The sequence below is a fragment of the Dipodomys ordii genome, unplaced genomic scaffold (assembly GCF_000151885.1).
Source record: "Dipodomys ordii isolate 6190 unplaced genomic scaffold, Dord_2.0 Scaffold3, whole genome shotgun sequence".
Taxonomy (NCBI): Eukaryota; Metazoa; Chordata; class Mammalia; order Rodentia; family Heteromyidae; genus Dipodomys; species Dipodomys ordii.
The window spans coordinates 24,214,593-24,233,698 of record NW_012267219.1 but is presented as its reverse complement, the minus strand read 5'-3'; the positions used below and the strand labels follow the sequence as shown (position 1 = coordinate 24,233,698).

At 36.7% G+C, this 19,106-nt stretch overlaps 1 protein-coding gene across 1 annotated transcript in view; it reads right to left on the bottom strand.

Moving 5' to 3' along the window:
• Nucleotides 1-2,301: 2,301 nt before the first annotated feature.
• The window catches only part of LOC105987562, a 116,217-nt gene continuing 99,412 nt past the window's right edge, over nucleotides 2,302-19,106 (bottom strand). Inside the window, 4 exon segments of the mRNA XM_013018860.1 lie at nucleotides 2,302-2,377; nucleotides 4,547-4,661; nucleotides 6,779-6,884; nucleotides 7,444-7,517. Coding sequence (XP_012874314.1) covers nucleotides 2,302-2,377; nucleotides 4,547-4,661; nucleotides 6,779-6,884; nucleotides 7,444-7,517 — 371 coding nt within the window.

Here is a 19,106-nt window from a genome sequence, read left to right as displayed (position 1 = left end):
ATACCACATTTTCTTGATCCATTCATCTACTGAGGGGCATCTGGGTTGGTTCCATATCTTAGCTATAGTAAATAATGCTGCAATAAACATAGTCATGCTGGTAGCATCTAATCTTCGATAAAGGAGCTAAAAAAATAGAATGGAAGAAAGACAGCCTCTTCAGTAAATGGTGCTGGCAAAATTGGTTAACTACTTGTAGAAAACTAAAGCTAGATCTTTATCTATCACCCTGCACCAGAATCAACTCCAAATGGATCAAAGACTCGGAGTCAAAGCAGACACTGAAAACATTACAGGATGGAATAGGAGAAACCCTAGGTTTCCTTGGCGCAGGCCGAAATTTTCTTAATAGAGACCCGGAAACACAACAAATCAAAGAAAGGTTGGACAAATGGTATTGCATGAAGTTGCAGAGCTTCTGCATGGCAAAGGACATAGCTAGCAAGATCAATAGAAAGCCCACAGATTGGGAGAAGATCTTCACTAACCATACAATGGACAAGGGTCTCATATCTAAAATATACTTGAAACTCAAAAAATTAAATCCCCTAACAACAAATCCTCAAAGAAACAACTGCCCAATAGACATATGAAGAACTGCTCAACCTCCCTAGCCATAAAAGAAATGCAAATCAAAACAACATTAAGATATCACCTCACTCCAGTTAGAATGGCAAAAATCAAGAACTCTAATAACAACAGATGCTGGAGGGGATGTGGACAGAAGGAAACCTTACTTCATTGTTGGTGGGAGTGTAAACTTGTTCAACCACTTTGGAAAGTAGTATGGAGGTTCCTCAAAAGACTCCACATAGAGCTCCTCTATGACCCAGCAATCCCACTTTTGGGCATTTACCCAAATGTGACTTCAAGTTCTTAGAGGAATCCTACTTTGGTTCATCTTTCTTATCAATGTCCTCTACTGATTAAAGTCAGCCCTAAAGATAAGACTCTGGAGAGGCAATGTCTAAGGACTGAAACAAACAAGAAGCATTCCATCCACTCAAAAATCTAGTTTTGATTGATTGACATGGGGGCATGAGCACTTTCCGCTAAAGTCAAAAGTAGCTTTTAATGACTTTCTGTAGTTTACATATTGTTGTACTTTGTGCATTATTTACTAGCCAAAGCACATTAACCTTTCTGAGTAAGTCTCAGCCTAAATTCAGAGACAAATCAAACAGGAGACACTGTGAGTTTTCCTTCCTTTGATTCTGTGTAGAAAGTCTGAAGGTTAGTTGGAAAATTGGAATCAATTGACTTTTCATCAAAATCACCCACTATAAATGTCAAACAAGACACTGGAGGGACACACACAGGGGAAAACATATCAGGATAGACTTTCTGGTTTGCTATTGCTTCCCTTGAACAGAGCACACTATCTTAAATTTGTTTTCTAAATCTGTTCTGGGAGAAGTGCCTGCCAAGTTCATGTAGGAGATCTTAAGTTTGCCACAAGGAGTCCAGTTATTTCCAAATTTTTTAAACAATAAGCTATAAAAAACACAAACAATGACAGGATTGTGTTGGCTTCCTCCTGATATACTCTAGCTGATGGCTTTAATCATAATCCTTAGGTGGGAAGTAAGAATTCTGTCAGAGCTGCAGGGTGATCCATGACTTTTTCCAAGATTAGCCCAAGAGGTAGTTTGAAGGAAGCAGACCTCCTAGCCAGGCACTTGTGGGGTTTCTGAGTTATTGTGTAAGAGGGTTCCTGGCTTTGAGCATAGGGAATGTGGTTTCCCAGGCCACAAAGGCTTAAAATAGATGCCTGTCTCTCTTCCTTCACACTATTTATATGCAACCAAATTATCTATCCCCTCTTTCCCTCCCCCTAGGCATATCTTTTTTTTTTCTTTTCATCTAGTGGCATGGGACATTAGCATTTAATTTCTGCTTATTAGGAGTTGTGCTTAGAAGGGTTCACTTCTCTAGGAGAAGGCTTGTGTAATGGGCAACATAGACTTGCATTCATAAATTCTTTGTCATTCATCTCAGTACTATTAAAAATGGCAGGCCCCAGAAATTAGCAGTGCATTTAAGCACTGCCACATAACTGGAAGATTGCTTTTTGGGCATGTTGAATGGCTCATGAGTTTTCCATCTTTGTCAAGAATGTGCCTTAATGACTCATTAATTACCAGCTTTTATCTGAAGCAGTTGATCTATCATTAATTGATAAATACTTTGCCCAGTCAACTTAAGGCAACTGCTATTTTATACAGATTCTTTGGGTGAAAACTGCATGGTATACATACTCACTGACTTCTTCCCCTTGCTACTAGAGTTTAGCCTGTACATTCATCTGACAAGATCAGTAGTGAGAGGCCTCCAAGCCTTCAGCATCATTGGTGGTTGTAACTGATCTCCAAAGAATCTACAAGGAAAAAGAATGATATCATGAAACCAATGTGAATTATGTCTACTTGCATTTGTCTTGCACAGACCATGTGTCACTAAATATTTAAGCTTGTTGTGATTTAATTTTTTTCAAAGTCAGATTGGAAAGTGATGAGGAGTACTGGGAAAAAATACTTGGAAGTTTGCATTTACCACCTATTATTCTACAGAAAGACTAAAGTTCGTTTGAGGGTAGATGACTTTGCTCAGCTTGGACCATTTCCATTTAGTACAATTTGGGTTAAACATATTTACGGATTTAGGAAGATGATCCTTTGAGGATCCCATTGTCTTAAAAGGTGCCAATAACAAATAGGTGTATTATTTAAATATACCAGATGTACTTCTACAAGTATGTCCTAGAGTTGTTCCTGAGACCATAGTTTGATCCTGAATGTGAAGCAAAATTAGTCAAGCAAAAGTAGCTTTTACAATGTGATCTGGGCTACTTTGCAGATACGACTGAATTACCAGTGTTTAGGAGTGAAGATTGAGTTTTTCTTATTAGAATCTCATTGTAGCAGCTTGTTGGATATAAAGGAGATAAAGGAGGTCCTTAAAGAAGAGTATGTTTTCTGACCACTGAGACCAGTCTATTGCAAGGTAGATTCAGTATCATCAAAATGGCAGCATTACTCATGTGTTAAACATATCTTCAGGGACCTAGCTGGACTTTGTCCCTTATGCTTTCTTGGGACTCAAAATTCAACAACAGTCTATATCACAGAAGAGCAGACTTTTTCTATGAAGAGCCAGATGATAAATATTTTAGGCTTTTTAGGCTGAATAGTCTCTGTTGCAATTATTCAACTCTACTGTTTGAAACAGCTAACTATAGGCAAAACATAAATGAATGTGTATGATTTTGATCTAGTAAAACTTTGCAAAAACAGTAAGACTGCTGGATTCGAGCCCTGATTTAGAGCTTGCTAATGCTATAGCATTCATTGAACGTATCTGGGTATTACCCGAGGTTGAAAAGCATTTAAAATTTTTTGAGTAAATGACAGAACTTTGAATGCTGAATATTTTAACCAGGATCCAAAACAATTTTAAAGCATTCTTCTTATTCAGTAAACCAACTTACATAAAATATCATGCAAAGGAGTGGGGATTAAAAATAAAATGAGACGTGGTGCTTGCTCTCAGCAGCTGACAGTATGGTGGGAAGGCTCCTTTTACACATGAAGACATTTAGACCCTTAAAAATGACTTGAGCTTGATTTAGATGAAGAAAAGTCAGAATTTTTTTTTAATCATAGATTTGCAAGTTTGGATCTTTTTCCCCACCAGTTGGTATGATGGATGAAGATCCTTAGTGCAAAATAAAGTCTAACAAGAAGGGGGATGTATGACTCATACAGATTCTTATACCCTCAAATCTATGCTTCAGTCATCTCTTGAGGGGAGAAATTGAATCTTTTCTAAAAAACAGTATTTAGAATCATGCTATGGTTTATGCTAATGAGAATTGTCCAACTTCCCTTATTGTTTAGAATTCAGTGTACTTTGTATGATCATGGTAAGCATCTGTCAACCTTCATAATAGTTTGTTAATTCGCAAACTGAATCTCATCTTTTTCTCAGATCTTTATGATGCACACAGATGAAAAGTAAAAAGATTCATAATTGCTACAACTCAATAGCTTATTGGGAACACTATTCTGTAGTATTTTGATAAAGATTCAACTAATATATACAATACAGCTGCCAAACCCAATCATCTTTTTGTAACCTCATTATTAATATCATTGTGGCTTTTGATGATATTTTTTGATAATCTCTTTTGGGGTGAATTCTCTTAGGTTCTATGACATAGAATTCTCTTCTAAAGTGAGACATTTCCCAAAGAACAGTTCTAAACCCTTTACATTCTGGGCACTTTGTCATCTTTTTCAGTCTTTATCTCTTCTCAGGATTACCTTTTAGTCTCTAATTTAAGAAAATGGGAGAGAAGAGAAAGGAGGAGGAAAAGAAAATATTTGTTCAGTGTCTGGAGTGTGTGGCTAAGGATCTAGAGATAGAAAAAACAAAAACTTATCTCAAATATTCTACATCAAAGAGATTCTAAGAGAGAAGGAGATGGAAAAGAGAAGAGAGGAGAGAAGAAAAAAGACAGAAGAGAAGAGGTAGGAAATGACTCTACTGTTTGTAGATGATGGTGAGGTCTTCGTAAAAGTAATGTAAATAAACACCTCTTAGTTTCAGGGCAAAGAAGGTGGCCTTGAAGGCTTCTGAGCAAGGAGATATTTGTGATGCACCTGGAAATAGGAATGTGAGTTATCAGGGTGAAGAGGAGCAAATTTGACATTCCAGGATTGAATGTGTTGTTTCTCACCAATTGTAGATGATGGCCACTCACATCTGTTTATTTCTGTGCATTTCCCTGTTGCCTTCATACCCAAAGGGAAGTTCATTCTTTAAGTTAAAAAATACTTTTTGTTATCCCTAAGTAGATGTGCAAAAGAGTTTCAATTCAACATGTCAGTTTATGTTCATTATTATCATTATTAATACAATTTTATCAATGTCACCCCTATTATAATTCTCCTCATATCTGTCCCAATCTCACCCTTAAATTAATCTCTTATCCTTTAACTAGCCAGTAAAAGGCAGGCACTAGAGATGTGGCTCAAGTGGTAGAGTGCCAGCTATGAGTGAAAAAGCTTAGCAAGAGACCTGAATTCAAGCCCCAGTACAGGAACTTTTAAAAGGAGAAGGGAGAGGCAGAGGAGGGGAAAAGAAGGAAGAAATAAAAAGAAAAGAAGGAGGAGGAAGAGCAGGACAGAGGGAAGAGAATACAGCAAGATTAGAAGTGGTCAGACCTCAGGTAATTGAAGGTAACAAACAGACCTACAAATGGGCCACATACAAAGGAATGTTTGCCCTCAATCTCTTTTAGCTTCTCTCTAGAAAGGGATTTTTCTCAGGATCTATGCTAAGGGTTGGTGAGAGCCAGGAAAATAGCTACATTTAATTAAGAAAGGACTTGGAGCAGTAGGAAGGATTTCCCAAATTGTACTAAGATTTACTATATATATTTCTCAGGTCATAATTTCTACAAGTTCAAAAAAAGTAGCTCAAGGATTAGATATGATTATTTCACAAAGTAAAACACACACACACACACACACACACACACACACACACACAACTCTCTTCCTCTAGAGTTGTCACAATGAGGTCCCTTACAAATTCTTCACACAGGTTACAGACTTCAGCACAATGCATAGGCTATGATTAGACTACAGCAACAAATTAGGTGCAATTAAATGTTTTCAACTCTCCCACATACCTGAAACCAAAGCTGTGAAAAAAGGGCGTATCTCAGGTAATTAACTGACAAATATTTAATAACTTCTCTTCTGCTACATTTAACATGAGGCATGAGTGCTTCATTCCAACTTAATCATGAAGTTCCCTGGAGCTATGGGCATGTTACTGCGACACACCAAAGGAAAAATCCCTAGTGCAGAGCTTATTTAATTTGCAACTCTTGCCATACCACTTCTCACCTGAATTCTTTATCCTTTGGGCACACATAATGTAACCGCAATGCGCTGTAGCAACATCTACTTTATAAGCAGAACTTTCATCTGCCCACAGTTTCCTCTTCTTTGTAAGACAGTTTGACGGGCTGTCTCAAAATGTACCTGAGCTTCTCCCTTTGTAGTCAAGGACCCTGATGAACTCAGGAAAGAGGTTATTTATGCCATCATGTTGCTCTAATAACAGAGAAGAAACCTCTTTCATATTAATATTCTTTAGGGAAGGACATTATGTTTTACTTTGGAGTTTTCTCTCTCTCTTTGTTTTTGTCCTTCCTTCCCTTTGCTTCTCTTCCCATCTCCTCTCTCCCCTCACCTTCCCTTACCTACTCTTCCCTTCCCTTCCCTTCCCTCCCTTACCCTTCCTTTTGACAAAGTCTGTCTGTGTAACCTAGGCTGCTCTGGAGCTCATGAGTCTCCTGCCTCTCTACCTCTTCCCCAGTACAAGGACATTGCTTTAAGATGTGATTTTAAAGATCATTTGACTTACCATGGAGTCATTTCTCTATAAATTCATTCTAAATGATAAATAGGCACAAGTTGAAAATGCATTAAATACAAGTAACATCATAGCCTAATACAATTTGTTTATTTTTGATGGTGATGGGGATTGAAGCCAGGGCCTTATACATGCTAGGAATATGCTCTCACTGAACCATATTCCCAGCCCAAGCTTAATTTATCTTTAATAACTTCAGGACACTTCCATTAACCTACAGTTAGGCAAAGTCTTCTAAAAGGAAGTCTAATTTGAAATACAATATTGAATGTCTCATAAATTGTAGTAAATACTACATGGAAGCAGTAAACAGAGCATATTATAGACTTACTTTTGTCCCCGTGTGAAGTTGAAGAAGAACCATCTGAGGTCGGCAACCATCGGTGTTGACTCTTAAGAAGCAAAGCTAACTGTAGTGCATTATCCCAGTTTCCTATCTAGAACCATTCCATGTTGAGAGCATGTGCATTCTAGGAGATAGTGAGAGAATTCTATCTTCTAAAACATTATCCCCAAATGTAACAAATGGGATAATAGATACATGTTGTCAACTAACTGTTGTCAAAATATGTAAATACAGAATCCCTTGGCTTTGGATTCTGAATTCTGGAATCTGTGACAGTGGAAATGAGTGCGGTATTTGCATTTATGGAAGTGATTCTGAGTCACTTGGGTTGGCACTCAGGGTTCTGTGGCTGAGGAGTTTGCACACCCAGTTTTTGACAGAAATGAAGCTAATGTCAAATTCTGATGGTGGGAGAAAATATTTGAGTGTGCTTTACTCTAAACTTTAAAAGATGAGGGAAAAGGGAAGTTCAATTTTGTCCATTAAAAAGTATTTCATGGCTTTTGTGTTTAACTCAGAGAGCTATTTGGTATATCTGACTGAAAAACAGCAAATGCAGTCAGATTGTATACATTTGATACCAGCACAGCTGGTTGAAATGTAAAATTAAATGATATGCTTTGTTGATACCTTGTTTTGACTTCACTTACCAGTTTTTCAAGTTTTTCTTCTCTCCTACTTGCTGTGCACACTGCCTCCAAATCCTCCTTTCTAGCCAATGTTTCTAAGTAGAGATACAGATTTATCATGCAATATGACTTCATAATTCATCATGACCAATCTTGGGTTGTTTTTTCTGATATTATCCAGGGACTGATTTTTGTCTTCAAAAATGCTTTCCTCAGCCATGAGAAACCTGATTTCTCCAGAGAAGGTACTCCATCACATTTCTCCAGATGCAGACTGGGTAAGTTTACAGTGAATAGCCACTGTGTTCTGTGTAGTATTTGCAATCAGTGCCCATTTCTTAGGACAAAAGATTTTTTAGTTTCTGTGGGGGAAGGTAAGTTCTACTAATGTTTCTTCCCCCCCACCCCCCTTTGGTTCTTGTTGCTTTTTTAAATGTCCAGTGAAGCATGCTGGAAAGGAAGCTTGTAGAAGGGCTATTCTTAAGAGGGCAGGTCTGCTATTTGCCATTAAGAATGGAAATTTACTTGAATTCATGGCCTCTACAAAGAATTCCAATCCATGGGGGGTGAGGGGGTGGAGGACAAATTCCCTGGAGATTTGGAGTGTTCTTAACAGATAAAGTGTCGAATTTGTGGTTTCCAGTTTTGAAGACCAGGAAGGAGTCATGCTGAGCATACTTCTTGTTTGAGCTGGTTCCTAGGAGGTTATTGATGTCAAAATCTTGACTGGTTTATGAATTACCTGGGAATTTCTTCAAAAGTAGAGCTTCTTTTTTCTATTCCAGAAATTTTGATTTGGTTGATTTGAAATAAGGTTGAGAAGCTTATGATAGAACCAAACATAGAAAAGGAAAGAAAAGAAAAGAAAAGAGAAGAAACACAGTAGAACACTCCAGGTGATCATAATGCTCTGCAAGGCCAGGTTGGCTAGGCCATCACTCTCCTCACACTAATCAGCTTGTATAGCAACTGAACCCTGACCTCAGCCTCATTAGTTCCACATGCAAGATACTGTAGCTACCTGATTCCATTTGGGAATATATAACTTTGTTTCTGATCTTGCTAGAGGGTATAGATGTGAGAAAATAACCCTTAACATTATTTGCTGGCAGAGCTCAATGTGTGATTTTAATACTGCCCTTTAGTTTCCCCCTGTGTGATTTCAAAAAGTGTTTTAATCTTCAAGAGAATATCTATATTTGATTGGAGGGAAAGAAAAGAGACTTAGATTTTGTAAAAACCCTAAAGCCCTCTCTTGGTGAGAATAGTTTCACACATTTTGATGACCTTTAAAAAAATGAATTTAAGTGTTCCTTTTTCCCCTATTATACACTTTTTAATGATTTACCATAATGACTAGAGACAAAAAAACCATTATTATCTTTAAACATGGCCCTGCTAGTTTAGCATGAGGCTTAATAGACCCTAAACAAAGTTGTTTGTGTGTGTGTGTATCTGTGTAAATAAGGTCATTAAACATATTGCCTCCATCCAAAGGAAGGCAAACTTATTCTAACTGGGAAGACTTCTCATTGTTTGTGATAATACATGTTACTGAATACCAGCTCACTTTTGTTCCTCTTCTGACTATTGTCAATGGAGAAAATCTAAATGAATATAGAATTAGTTTTAATAAAGATGAAGCTTATAGAAAAGGATAAAGAGTCATAAAACACCACCAATCCTTAAAACTCTGATACTTAAAGAGGGCAAATGTTTTGAATGGGCTAGTTGATTTATCCAAGTCTACCGGGAATACATTAACTAAAATGCCTTACTGAGTAATCTCTCTAAGGGAGGACTGCAGTAGAAATAGGGAAAAGAATTTGGGAGCTCAAGAAGGCTTTTTATGCTCAGTGAAGCCAAGAAAAGCCTGAAGCTGCAGACTGAATCAAGGCACATGATAAGCATCAATGGAAAAAAAAAAGATTTAAGAAATGTTCCTAGGGTTGTGTGATTGTGCTCTGGGTCACTGATTCACAAACTTCAGTGTGCTTAAGAATCTCTTGGTAAGATTGTACAAAATGCAGATTTCTGGATACCAACCTCAGATTCTGGTTCATCAGGCTTGCTACAAGACAGAAAACAATTTTAATTCTCTAGCCTTGTGCTTCAGGTTACATCTTGAAATGTATTAACCTAGATAATGCGTTTGGTGAAAACAAAATCAGATTTTGGTAGTAATGAGGTTTGAACTCAGGGTTTCCTGTTGGCTGTTCAGCTGCTCTACCCTACCTCCAGCAATGTTTTTTTTTTTTTTTGCACTGGTTATTTTTGAAATAGGGACTCACTTTTTGCCCAGTCGATGCCTGGACCTCAGTCCTTTTACTTTATGCTTGTTTTAATAGCTGAGCTGATGGGCATGTACCACCAATTCACAGCTGTTGCTAAGATAAGAGTACTGTAGATTTTATCTTAGGATGATCTGAAGCCTTAGTCCTTTTTACCTCTGCTTTCCTTGTCCCTTGGATGACAGGCATGGGATATAGTGCCTACCTTTGGTCCTTCCTTTAAGTTATACATTTCTAACATTCTTTTTTTTTTTTTGGCCAAACCTGGCACTTGAACTCAGTCAGGGCCCAGGAACTATTCCCTAGCTTCTTTTGCTCAAGAATAGCACTCTACCTCTTGAGCCACAGTGCCACTATTGGCTGTGGTACTGAGGAATCAAACCCAGGGCTTCTTGCATGCAAGGTAAGCATTCTACCACTAAGCCACATTCCCAGCATAATTCCAATTCTTTAAGTCTAACTTAGATTTCTTATTATCATGTCAAGCTTAAGTAAGTTTAAAATCAAATTCACATTTTTTTCTCTGTTCAGCTTTTTGTTAAGAGGAACCATATTCTCTCCCACAAATATATGATGCTCTTTAATAATGATGTTTATGCCATCATTTTCTTTCTTTCTTTCTTTCTTTCTTTCTTTCTTTCTTTCTTTCTTTCTTTCTTTCTTTCTTTCTTTCTTTCTTTCTTTCTTTTTATTTTTGTTTTGTCAGTCATGGGGCTTCAACTCTGAGCCTGGATGCTGTTTCTGAGCTCTTCAGCTCAAGGCAAATGCTCTACCACTTGAGTCACAGAGCCACTTCTGGTTCTCTGGTGGATAATTGGAGTAAAGAGTCTCATGGACTTTCTTTGCCTGGGTTGGCTTTGAACTGTGATCTTCAGATCTCAGCCTCCTGAGTAGCTAGGATTACAGGCGTGAACCATCAGTGCCCTGTTTATGCCATAATTTTCTAACCATTTTTTTCATTCTCCAAATCAAATTACCACAAGATGCTTTTCAATCTCTATGTTTCCAGCAGAAATGGGGTGGTAGGTATTCACAGGCCATAGTCACTTTGAAATGTCCCACCATTCTAAGCTGACTATGTCCTGAACCCATGAAGTGCTCCCCATTTGCTACTTTCTCCCAACACATTCCCAAACAGCCCAACTTAGGAGTTTTACTTGGCCTTGCTTTTTTAGGGCACCAGAACTTGGTCACTTTTATACTGCTTTTGTATTTAAAACAGCATAGTTGTGACTCATCACACTTCCTAAATCCATTATCTGACTACTTTAATTATTTCATGCATCATCATATGCTTTCCTCTAAATCTGCTTTCATTATCAGTCTGTACTTTTATAACCTTATTGGAATAACAGATAAGCACTAAATTGATTTAGTACATTCAATTAAAAAAACCAAAGAGTCTTCTATGTAGTAAGTGCTAACCATTGGGAGTACTGGAAACTTACAAAGATGAGACTAGATAGAAAATTTAGACAGGTTGAGTAAGGATAGGGAAAGGCAAAATGTGACATGGAAAGACACAAAGAATATTGTATCACTCAGTTAAACTTTGTTGTGGATGGAGTGTAAGGTCACTTGGAAGCTATGCACTTTCCTTATAGCACAAAGTGAAAACATCTTTCCTATCTATTGTCCTGTGCCCCTATTACTCCTGTGTCACAGTAACATTCCTAATTTAGGGCTGCATCCTTAATTGGAAACATCTTTTTCCCTAGAAAGGGCCACAGGGATCACATTTCTTAGACAAAGTACAATGAAAATTTTCTTTATCTTTGAATCTTCTTGTTAATTTTAATGAGTATGCTACTGTAGTGTTTTCTGGTTTATTTTGTATTGAGAAAAATGGAAAGTAAGTATTTTTTACAGTTACTCTTTTACTATGTAACTACATAATTAAACTCTTATTTTTCCCATTTATAATAAACTCAGAAAAAGAAGTACCTAGTCACAAAATTACTTTAGCTAAATACATATATATTAGCTAAACTAAAAAAGACATGGTTATTAGTTGTTGACCTTAAAACAATGGTTTAACCTAACTTCTCCTGTGAGTATAATACAAGCCATATTTTAGCATATATATATATACATACATACATACATATATATATATATATATATATATATATATATATATCATGAGGGTAAAGAGTTGACTTAGTGTTTGAAGAAAGTTAATAGTGACATAAAAATATGTACTACTTTTATTGATACAAACTCTATGGCAATGATATGATGACTATGGAGATTAAGAAAAGATGAAATTCAGATAAGAATTTGAGAATCTAAGAAAAATGAAAGATACAAATATTCAAAAAACAAGATATATATAAACATAATCATGAACACAAATGTGTATTTATTAGTATGATGCAGTAAGTGTTGCTATAAGGATACATGAAAATATGGGGAAAGAAAAGAGATAGAAGATCAAAAGTTGGGGAGGTCCCCATAGAATAGACTTTAATAATCAAGACAATTTGAAATTCTCTAGGTAGAGGAGTAGCATTGTTTTGTAGGAAGGGGAGCCTTGTTTGTATGTAAAAAACAAAAAAACCCTCAAGGGTTTCTGTTATTGTAATCAATAAAGAGCCGAGAGACATGAAAAGATATTAGAATCAATAAAGAGCTGAGAAACATGAAAAGTTCTATCTCCCTATCAAAGCACAATTGAAAGCCTAAGCAATTAACAATTGAAGTAGGAAACAGGGTATCAGGAATTGAGGATAAAGCAAAGGATTAAAAATGAGACATCAAAAACATGGAAAAACCACTCAAAACATGGTAAAGGTGGGGGGGGGAGGAGTGTGGGAAGTGGTAGAGGGAAGGGATAGTGAGACATAAACAAGGGAAAGGGTAACAATGATCAACAAGTAATGTACTCAGTGCCTTACTCATGTAACTGTCACCCCTCTGTACATCATCTTTACAATACAATTTTAAAAAAGGATTGGCATATTTGGCAAAAAGATCAAATCTACAGATGATCAGGATAGATGAGGATGAAGAATTCAAAACCCATGGCATTAAAAACCTGTTTAAATAATAACAGAAAATTTCCCCAATATCACTCACCTGACAGAGGCATATAGAACTGAGAAGAATATATCTCTAGATTTGGACTTTAAAAACAAGGAATTAATTTTAAATGCAGAAAAATCAAAGAGGGACCTTTATTACAATGGAAAGAAGATTAGAATTACTGCATATTTTTCCAACAAACTCTCAATGCAAGGAGAGCCTAGAGTAGTATAATTCAAGCTTTGAACAACACTTGCCAACACAAATTAGTGTACCCAGCACAGCTAATGTTCACAATTGACAGTGAAACTAAATCCTTTCATGACAAATAAAAATTAAAGGAATTCATGAACTCTAAACCAGCACTACAAAGGATACTAAAGGAAAGGATACAATCGGAAGAAAACAATCAATGTCTAGGAAACAAGGCATTGAGCAAAAATCACTAGAAGACTAGTTTAGTAAACACAAAAGGAGGAAAGAAGTATAATTCACAACATAACAGCAGGAAAGGTGATATATTTCTCCATAGTAGTGCAAAACATCAACATGCTTAACTCCCCAACCAAAAAATATAGAACAGTAGATTGAGTCAAAAAAACAAAATCCACCCATTTGTTGTTTTCATATACTAGGAGCTCAAGAATGAACCCCACCCAAAACTGATAAACTAAGCATTAAATAGACAAAGAAGATAAGGAGAAACTTCTTCAAAGAAGAGAATGGCAAAGAAACACACAAGGTAATGCTCAGTATCCCTGGCCATATAGCAAATGAAAATCAAAACAACTCTGAGATTCCTTCTCATCCCAATTATTGAATTCGAACAACAATAAGTCTTGGTGGAGATGTGGGGGTGGGGAGGGGAAAGGAACCCTATTGCATTGTTGGTGTGAAGGTAAACTAGTACAGCCACTTAGGACAGCGGTCTAGAGATTCTTCAAAAAGCTAAACGTAGATCTTCTCTACAACCCAGCCATATCACTGCTGGACATCACAAGTCAGGAGACCATAAAGACATTGCACATCCATGTTCAATAGCCAAGTTGTAGAAACAGCCCAGATATGCTACAATAGACGAATGCACAAAAAATGTAGTATCTATACACAATGGAATTTTACACAGCCATTAGAAATGATATTATATCATTTTCAAGGAAATGGATGGACCTAGAGCAAATCATGTTAAGTAAGGGACGCCAAGCTCAGAGAAATGCTGCATATTTTCTCTCATATTCGGAAGGGAGATCTGAAATACACTGGGGCATAATAAATTATACAGAACTCTAGACATTCAAACACAGTATGACCAAAAGAGGATACTCTTAAGAAGGAGAAGAACACAAAACTGCAGTGCCTATGTGTATCTGATCAAAATGAACTAGGAAATGGAAACAAGAGATTTTTTCTTTGTTGCTGTTTTTGTTTTCTTTTTCATTTGGTCTTGTTTGTTCATTTGTATGTCTTTGGGTCTGTAAGGGGAGGCACAGAAATGAGGGACAAGCGGTGAACAAATGCAGCACCAGTTTTCATTAGACTGTTGACAATGAACTATACAATTTGTGGGTAGGATGGGAGGGAATGGCTGGGAGAGAGTAAAGGAAGGGGTGACACTGTCCAAAAGGAAATATACCCTTTATCTGACTTATGTAACTGTAACCTGTGTGTATATCACCTTTATAATAACAATAAAATGTTTAAAAGACTACTGTTATTAGAATATGTTGTGTATTCATAAATGTGTAGAGACCCAGCAGGCAGGAATCTGGTTGTAGAGGTCTTTGGATGAGCTTCTACAGAATTTACTCTTGATGAGGAATACTTCAAATCCCATTTCAAACAGTAAAATGTTGACTAAGACATAAGTATCCCTTTTATAATGTAATTAGTGTGAGTTGATTTCTTCTTTTCAAGTGGAGGAGTCAAGAAGAAAGCATCTTTAGTAATGGTTTCTGCTTCCTTTGAGAAATGATTACTGATTCAGTTACTCTTGCAACAGGTATAGATTGTCTACTAAATACAAAGACTGAATTAGGCATTTCAAGTAGACTGAGAACTCTATGCCTTCTTAGCAATTACATTCTTGAGGATGAGTTAATGATTAGATAAATAAATAGAAATGAAAAGAACTGGCAAATAATAAGAATATATATGAGGGAACTAGGTGCATATCTATATTACTTAATAGATTTTTAACATATATGTACTTTTTTAAGTTTTGGCATTTAGTGATACACAAAACTTCCAAGGAAGTTTTATGCTCAAGGAACTTATATTTCCAAGGGAGTGACAAACTAAGAGAGTAAGAGGGATATTAGCGAAGAAATGTTTACTACTCCTCCCCCTTAATTAATTTTTTAAAATCTAATTCTTAACATGATGGTATCTGGAGGCAGATCTATAGGAGCTGATAAAATCCTCATGAATGGTCTCAGTGCCCTTCAGAGAGACTTCAGAGAGAATCCCTATTCCTTCTATACTGGGAAGATACTGAGAGAAGATGGCTATCTATAAACCAAGAGATTAATGTTTACCAAACATGAACTCTTCTGTTTCCTCGTTCTTGACCATTCTAGCTTCCAGAACTGTTAGATAAATTCTGGCTATTTATGTCACCTAGTGTGTGGCATTTTGCTATGATAGTTCAAAGCGGCTTAAGACATACCATAAAGAAAGTCCTTTTTAAGGAGATGCTACATAAACTAAGAACTGGAAAATGCAGATCTAGGAAAAGAGCTTTCCATGAAGTGGGAAAAACAAATACAAAGATTTTTTTTTCTAGAGTGGAAATGCTTTGTCTAATGGAGGAATAGAAAGGACACAAAGAAAGAGCTGGAAAGTTTAAGGAGACAAGAGAAGAGATGTTCGAAAGATTATCTCAATTGTCTGAGTAGAAAACTGGACCAAAGATATGGATGGATAGAAATAAAAAGATAATTTAGTAGGCTATTGCTACATCTGAGTAAGAAATTAAGTGGACTCGGATTGAGAGAAGATCTTCACTAGCCATACAACGGATAAGGGTCTCATATCTAAAAAATTAAATCCCCCAACAACAAATCCTCAAAGAGACAACAATAAATAAGTGGGCTAAAGACTTAAAGAGAAACTTCTCTGAAGAGGAAATAAGAATGGCCAATATAGACATATAAAGAATTGCTCAACCTCTGTAGTCATAAAAGAAATGCAAATTAAAACAACATTGAGATTCTACCTAACCCCAGTTAGAATGGCTATAATCAGGAACTCTAATAACAACAGATGCTGCAGGGGATGTGGACAGAAGGGACCCCTACTGCATTGCTGGTGGGAGTTAAACTTGTTCAACCACTTTGGAAAGCAGTATGGAGGTTCCTCAAAAGACTCCACATAGAGCTCCCTCCCCTATGACCCAGCAATTCCACTTTTGGGCATTTACCCAAATGATCACAAACAAGACCACACTAAAGCTACCAGCACAACTTTGTTTATTGCAGCATTATTTACCATAGCTAAGATAGGGAACCAACCCAGATGCCCCTCAGTAGATGAATGGATCAAGAATATGTGGTATACACACACACACACACACACACACACACACACACACACACAAAATGGAATTCTATGCCTCCATCAGAAAGAATGCCATCACCCCATTTTTTAGGAAACAGAAGGACTTGGAAAAAATTATATTAAGTGAAGTAAGCCAGGCCCAAAGAAACATAGTTCTCATGGTTTCCTTTATTTGCAATAACTAGTATATGTCTCTGGGACAAGCAGAAAAGGTCAAAAGCTATGTACATATGACCAGATAAGATGATGTTAAGTGAAATGAACCCCAAGATAGGGACACAAGTGTTTTTTTTCTTTCTTGCTATTGATTCTAATGTATTTATCATGTACCATGTGATTTTTTTTGTTTCTTTGTATATTTCTCCCCCACAGTATAACCCCTGTTTTCACTGTATTTGATGTCGGTGCCCTGCATCTGGTATATACACTTCTCTAACTTTGGGAGAGGAAGGGAAAAAACAAAATGCTTAAATAGGGATACAGTTTGTCCCGACCCGCAGGACGTCAGCGAGGGCAATGAACTGAGAGACACGAAGACTGACAGCAAGACAGGGATTCTGATCAAGCTGCAAATTTTTATTTTTCACACAGGGGTATTTATATGCTTGGAATAAGGAAGCTTTTTCATTGGCCGTTAAGGAAGCTTTTTCATTGGCCATAGCAGTGCAGGATGTTTGCTTAGGGCAGGGGGAAAGGGTGGTCCTTAGCAGTTACAGGATGTTTACTTAGGGCAGGATGGAGGGAGTGGGGGAAGGGGGGAAATGTAGAAGTTGTGGAGATGAGAGGGAAGGGATGGTAGGGGAAAAACAAAGGAGGAGGTAACAATTCTTGGTAAGAAATGTACTCATTGCTTTGCTCATGTAATTGTAACCCCTCTGTACAGTATATTTACAATAAAAAACATATTAAAAAAAGAAATTATGTGGGCTTAGAAAAGATCATGACACTATAGAATACAAGAAAGAATGGATTTGAGATATGCTTTGGAGCTATAAATTGTGTGATTTGCTGGTGAACTGGACATACCAATTTAAGGAAAAATGGAAAGCAAAAACATAATTAGACAGTTTGGGAATAAGCAATTGATAAATGCTGATACAATTAATGAGGTATTAAAGACAGGATAAAATGGTAATTTTTCTGAGAGAAAAGAAAAGCATCATTTCAATTTGGAACATATATAGATATCTATGTAGAAATCTCAATTAAATAAAAGTTTGGGACTGTTACATAGAGGACAAGATTATTTTTGGATATATAAACCTGAGGAGTCATCTTTCCAGGTAAATTTACACTGTAGTTATAGAAGAATTCTAGCCAATGAGACACCAAGGATAAATAGAGAAGAAAAGAAGACCTAGAACAAAATTCACTGCTATTCTGACAGATTCATACTGAGAATCAACCCTACTGAAGGAGATTGAATTGAAACAGGAGTATTATAGAAGCTGTGGTGTGTGTGTGTGGGAGGGCTGTGTTTTGTATTGTATGTTGAATGTATTTCCATACATCTTAACATATTGTAATAAGGAGAGACTAATTCTTTCCTAACACACAGACTCTGATCCCTACCCATACTCAGCTCTAGGTGGGACATGGCAGTCGGGTTGATCAATTGAAGTCTACCATACATTTTGTGAATACATGAAGAAAATAAAAGGAACTGTTTTCTCACTAAGTTGCATACATAGAAGGATGACTGATGTACATCTAGCACTACCAAGAGTCTTCTTACCACGAGAGGAAAACATACCTAACAAACAAGGTAAAAGTAGAAATGTGAGCTGAGAGATGAAGAAATTTCTGATACAATGGCGACTTAAACTAGCATCATTCTTTGAGCTTCTTGGATAAAAAGATAAATGCATTTTTTAAATTTTTATTTTTTTCTTGAACTCAGGGCCTGGGCACTATCTCTGAGCTTCTTTTGCTCAAGGCTAAGCACTCTACCAGTTGAACCACAGCACCACTTCTGGCTTTTTTCTGTGGTACTGAGGAATTGAATACAGAGCTTCATGCATGCACTATACCACTAAGCCACATTCCCAGCACTGATAAATGTGTTCTTTAGCATGTATTTGAACCAGTTAATTTGAGTTGTATTCCTGTTATTTGCAATCAGACATACATAGCTTTCAAACAAGCCTAGATAGTACAAGAAAAGAAGAATGGTCAAGTGTGTCAAGTGCTGAAGAGTTATGCAAGATGAGAGAAAAGAGGTGTCTACTGAATTTGGCAATATAGTATTACTGGTTCTTCAGAGGCAGATATCAGTGAGACAGATATCTCACTCGAGTGGAAGACTGAATTGGAGGTACTTGAGCTGATGAAGAGAAGGGGTCAACCTGAAAAGATTACTAGAGGGATTATAGGACCAAAAGAGAAGCAGGGGAATATTTGATATTTGCCTCCACCTGTTTATTAATCAAATATTGATCAAAGGATAGCTACCTATGTGTTAAATTATCCTAGTCCCTGAAAAATTCAAAGAAGGGGAAAAAAAATCCTACTATCTTGCTTCACAACCAAGAGTTCTGAAAATAGATATTAAAATCAAAATAAATGTGATGTAAGGAAAGGTCTTGTAGGTGGGAAAATGCCAAAAGTATAAAACAATGTTCTGTAACTTATAACATTTTGTGTTTCTTCAAATTATTTTTTCCAAAATTGCTCAAAAATATTTGGCATACATTGAGGTGAACCTGGCTCCTTCAAGAAAAGAGAATAATTTTTGTTTACTTTAAAATTATGCATTTGATGATCCATTTAAAGTCAGCTAGCTCAACTTTGTATTTTTTAATAAGGTTTTTATTA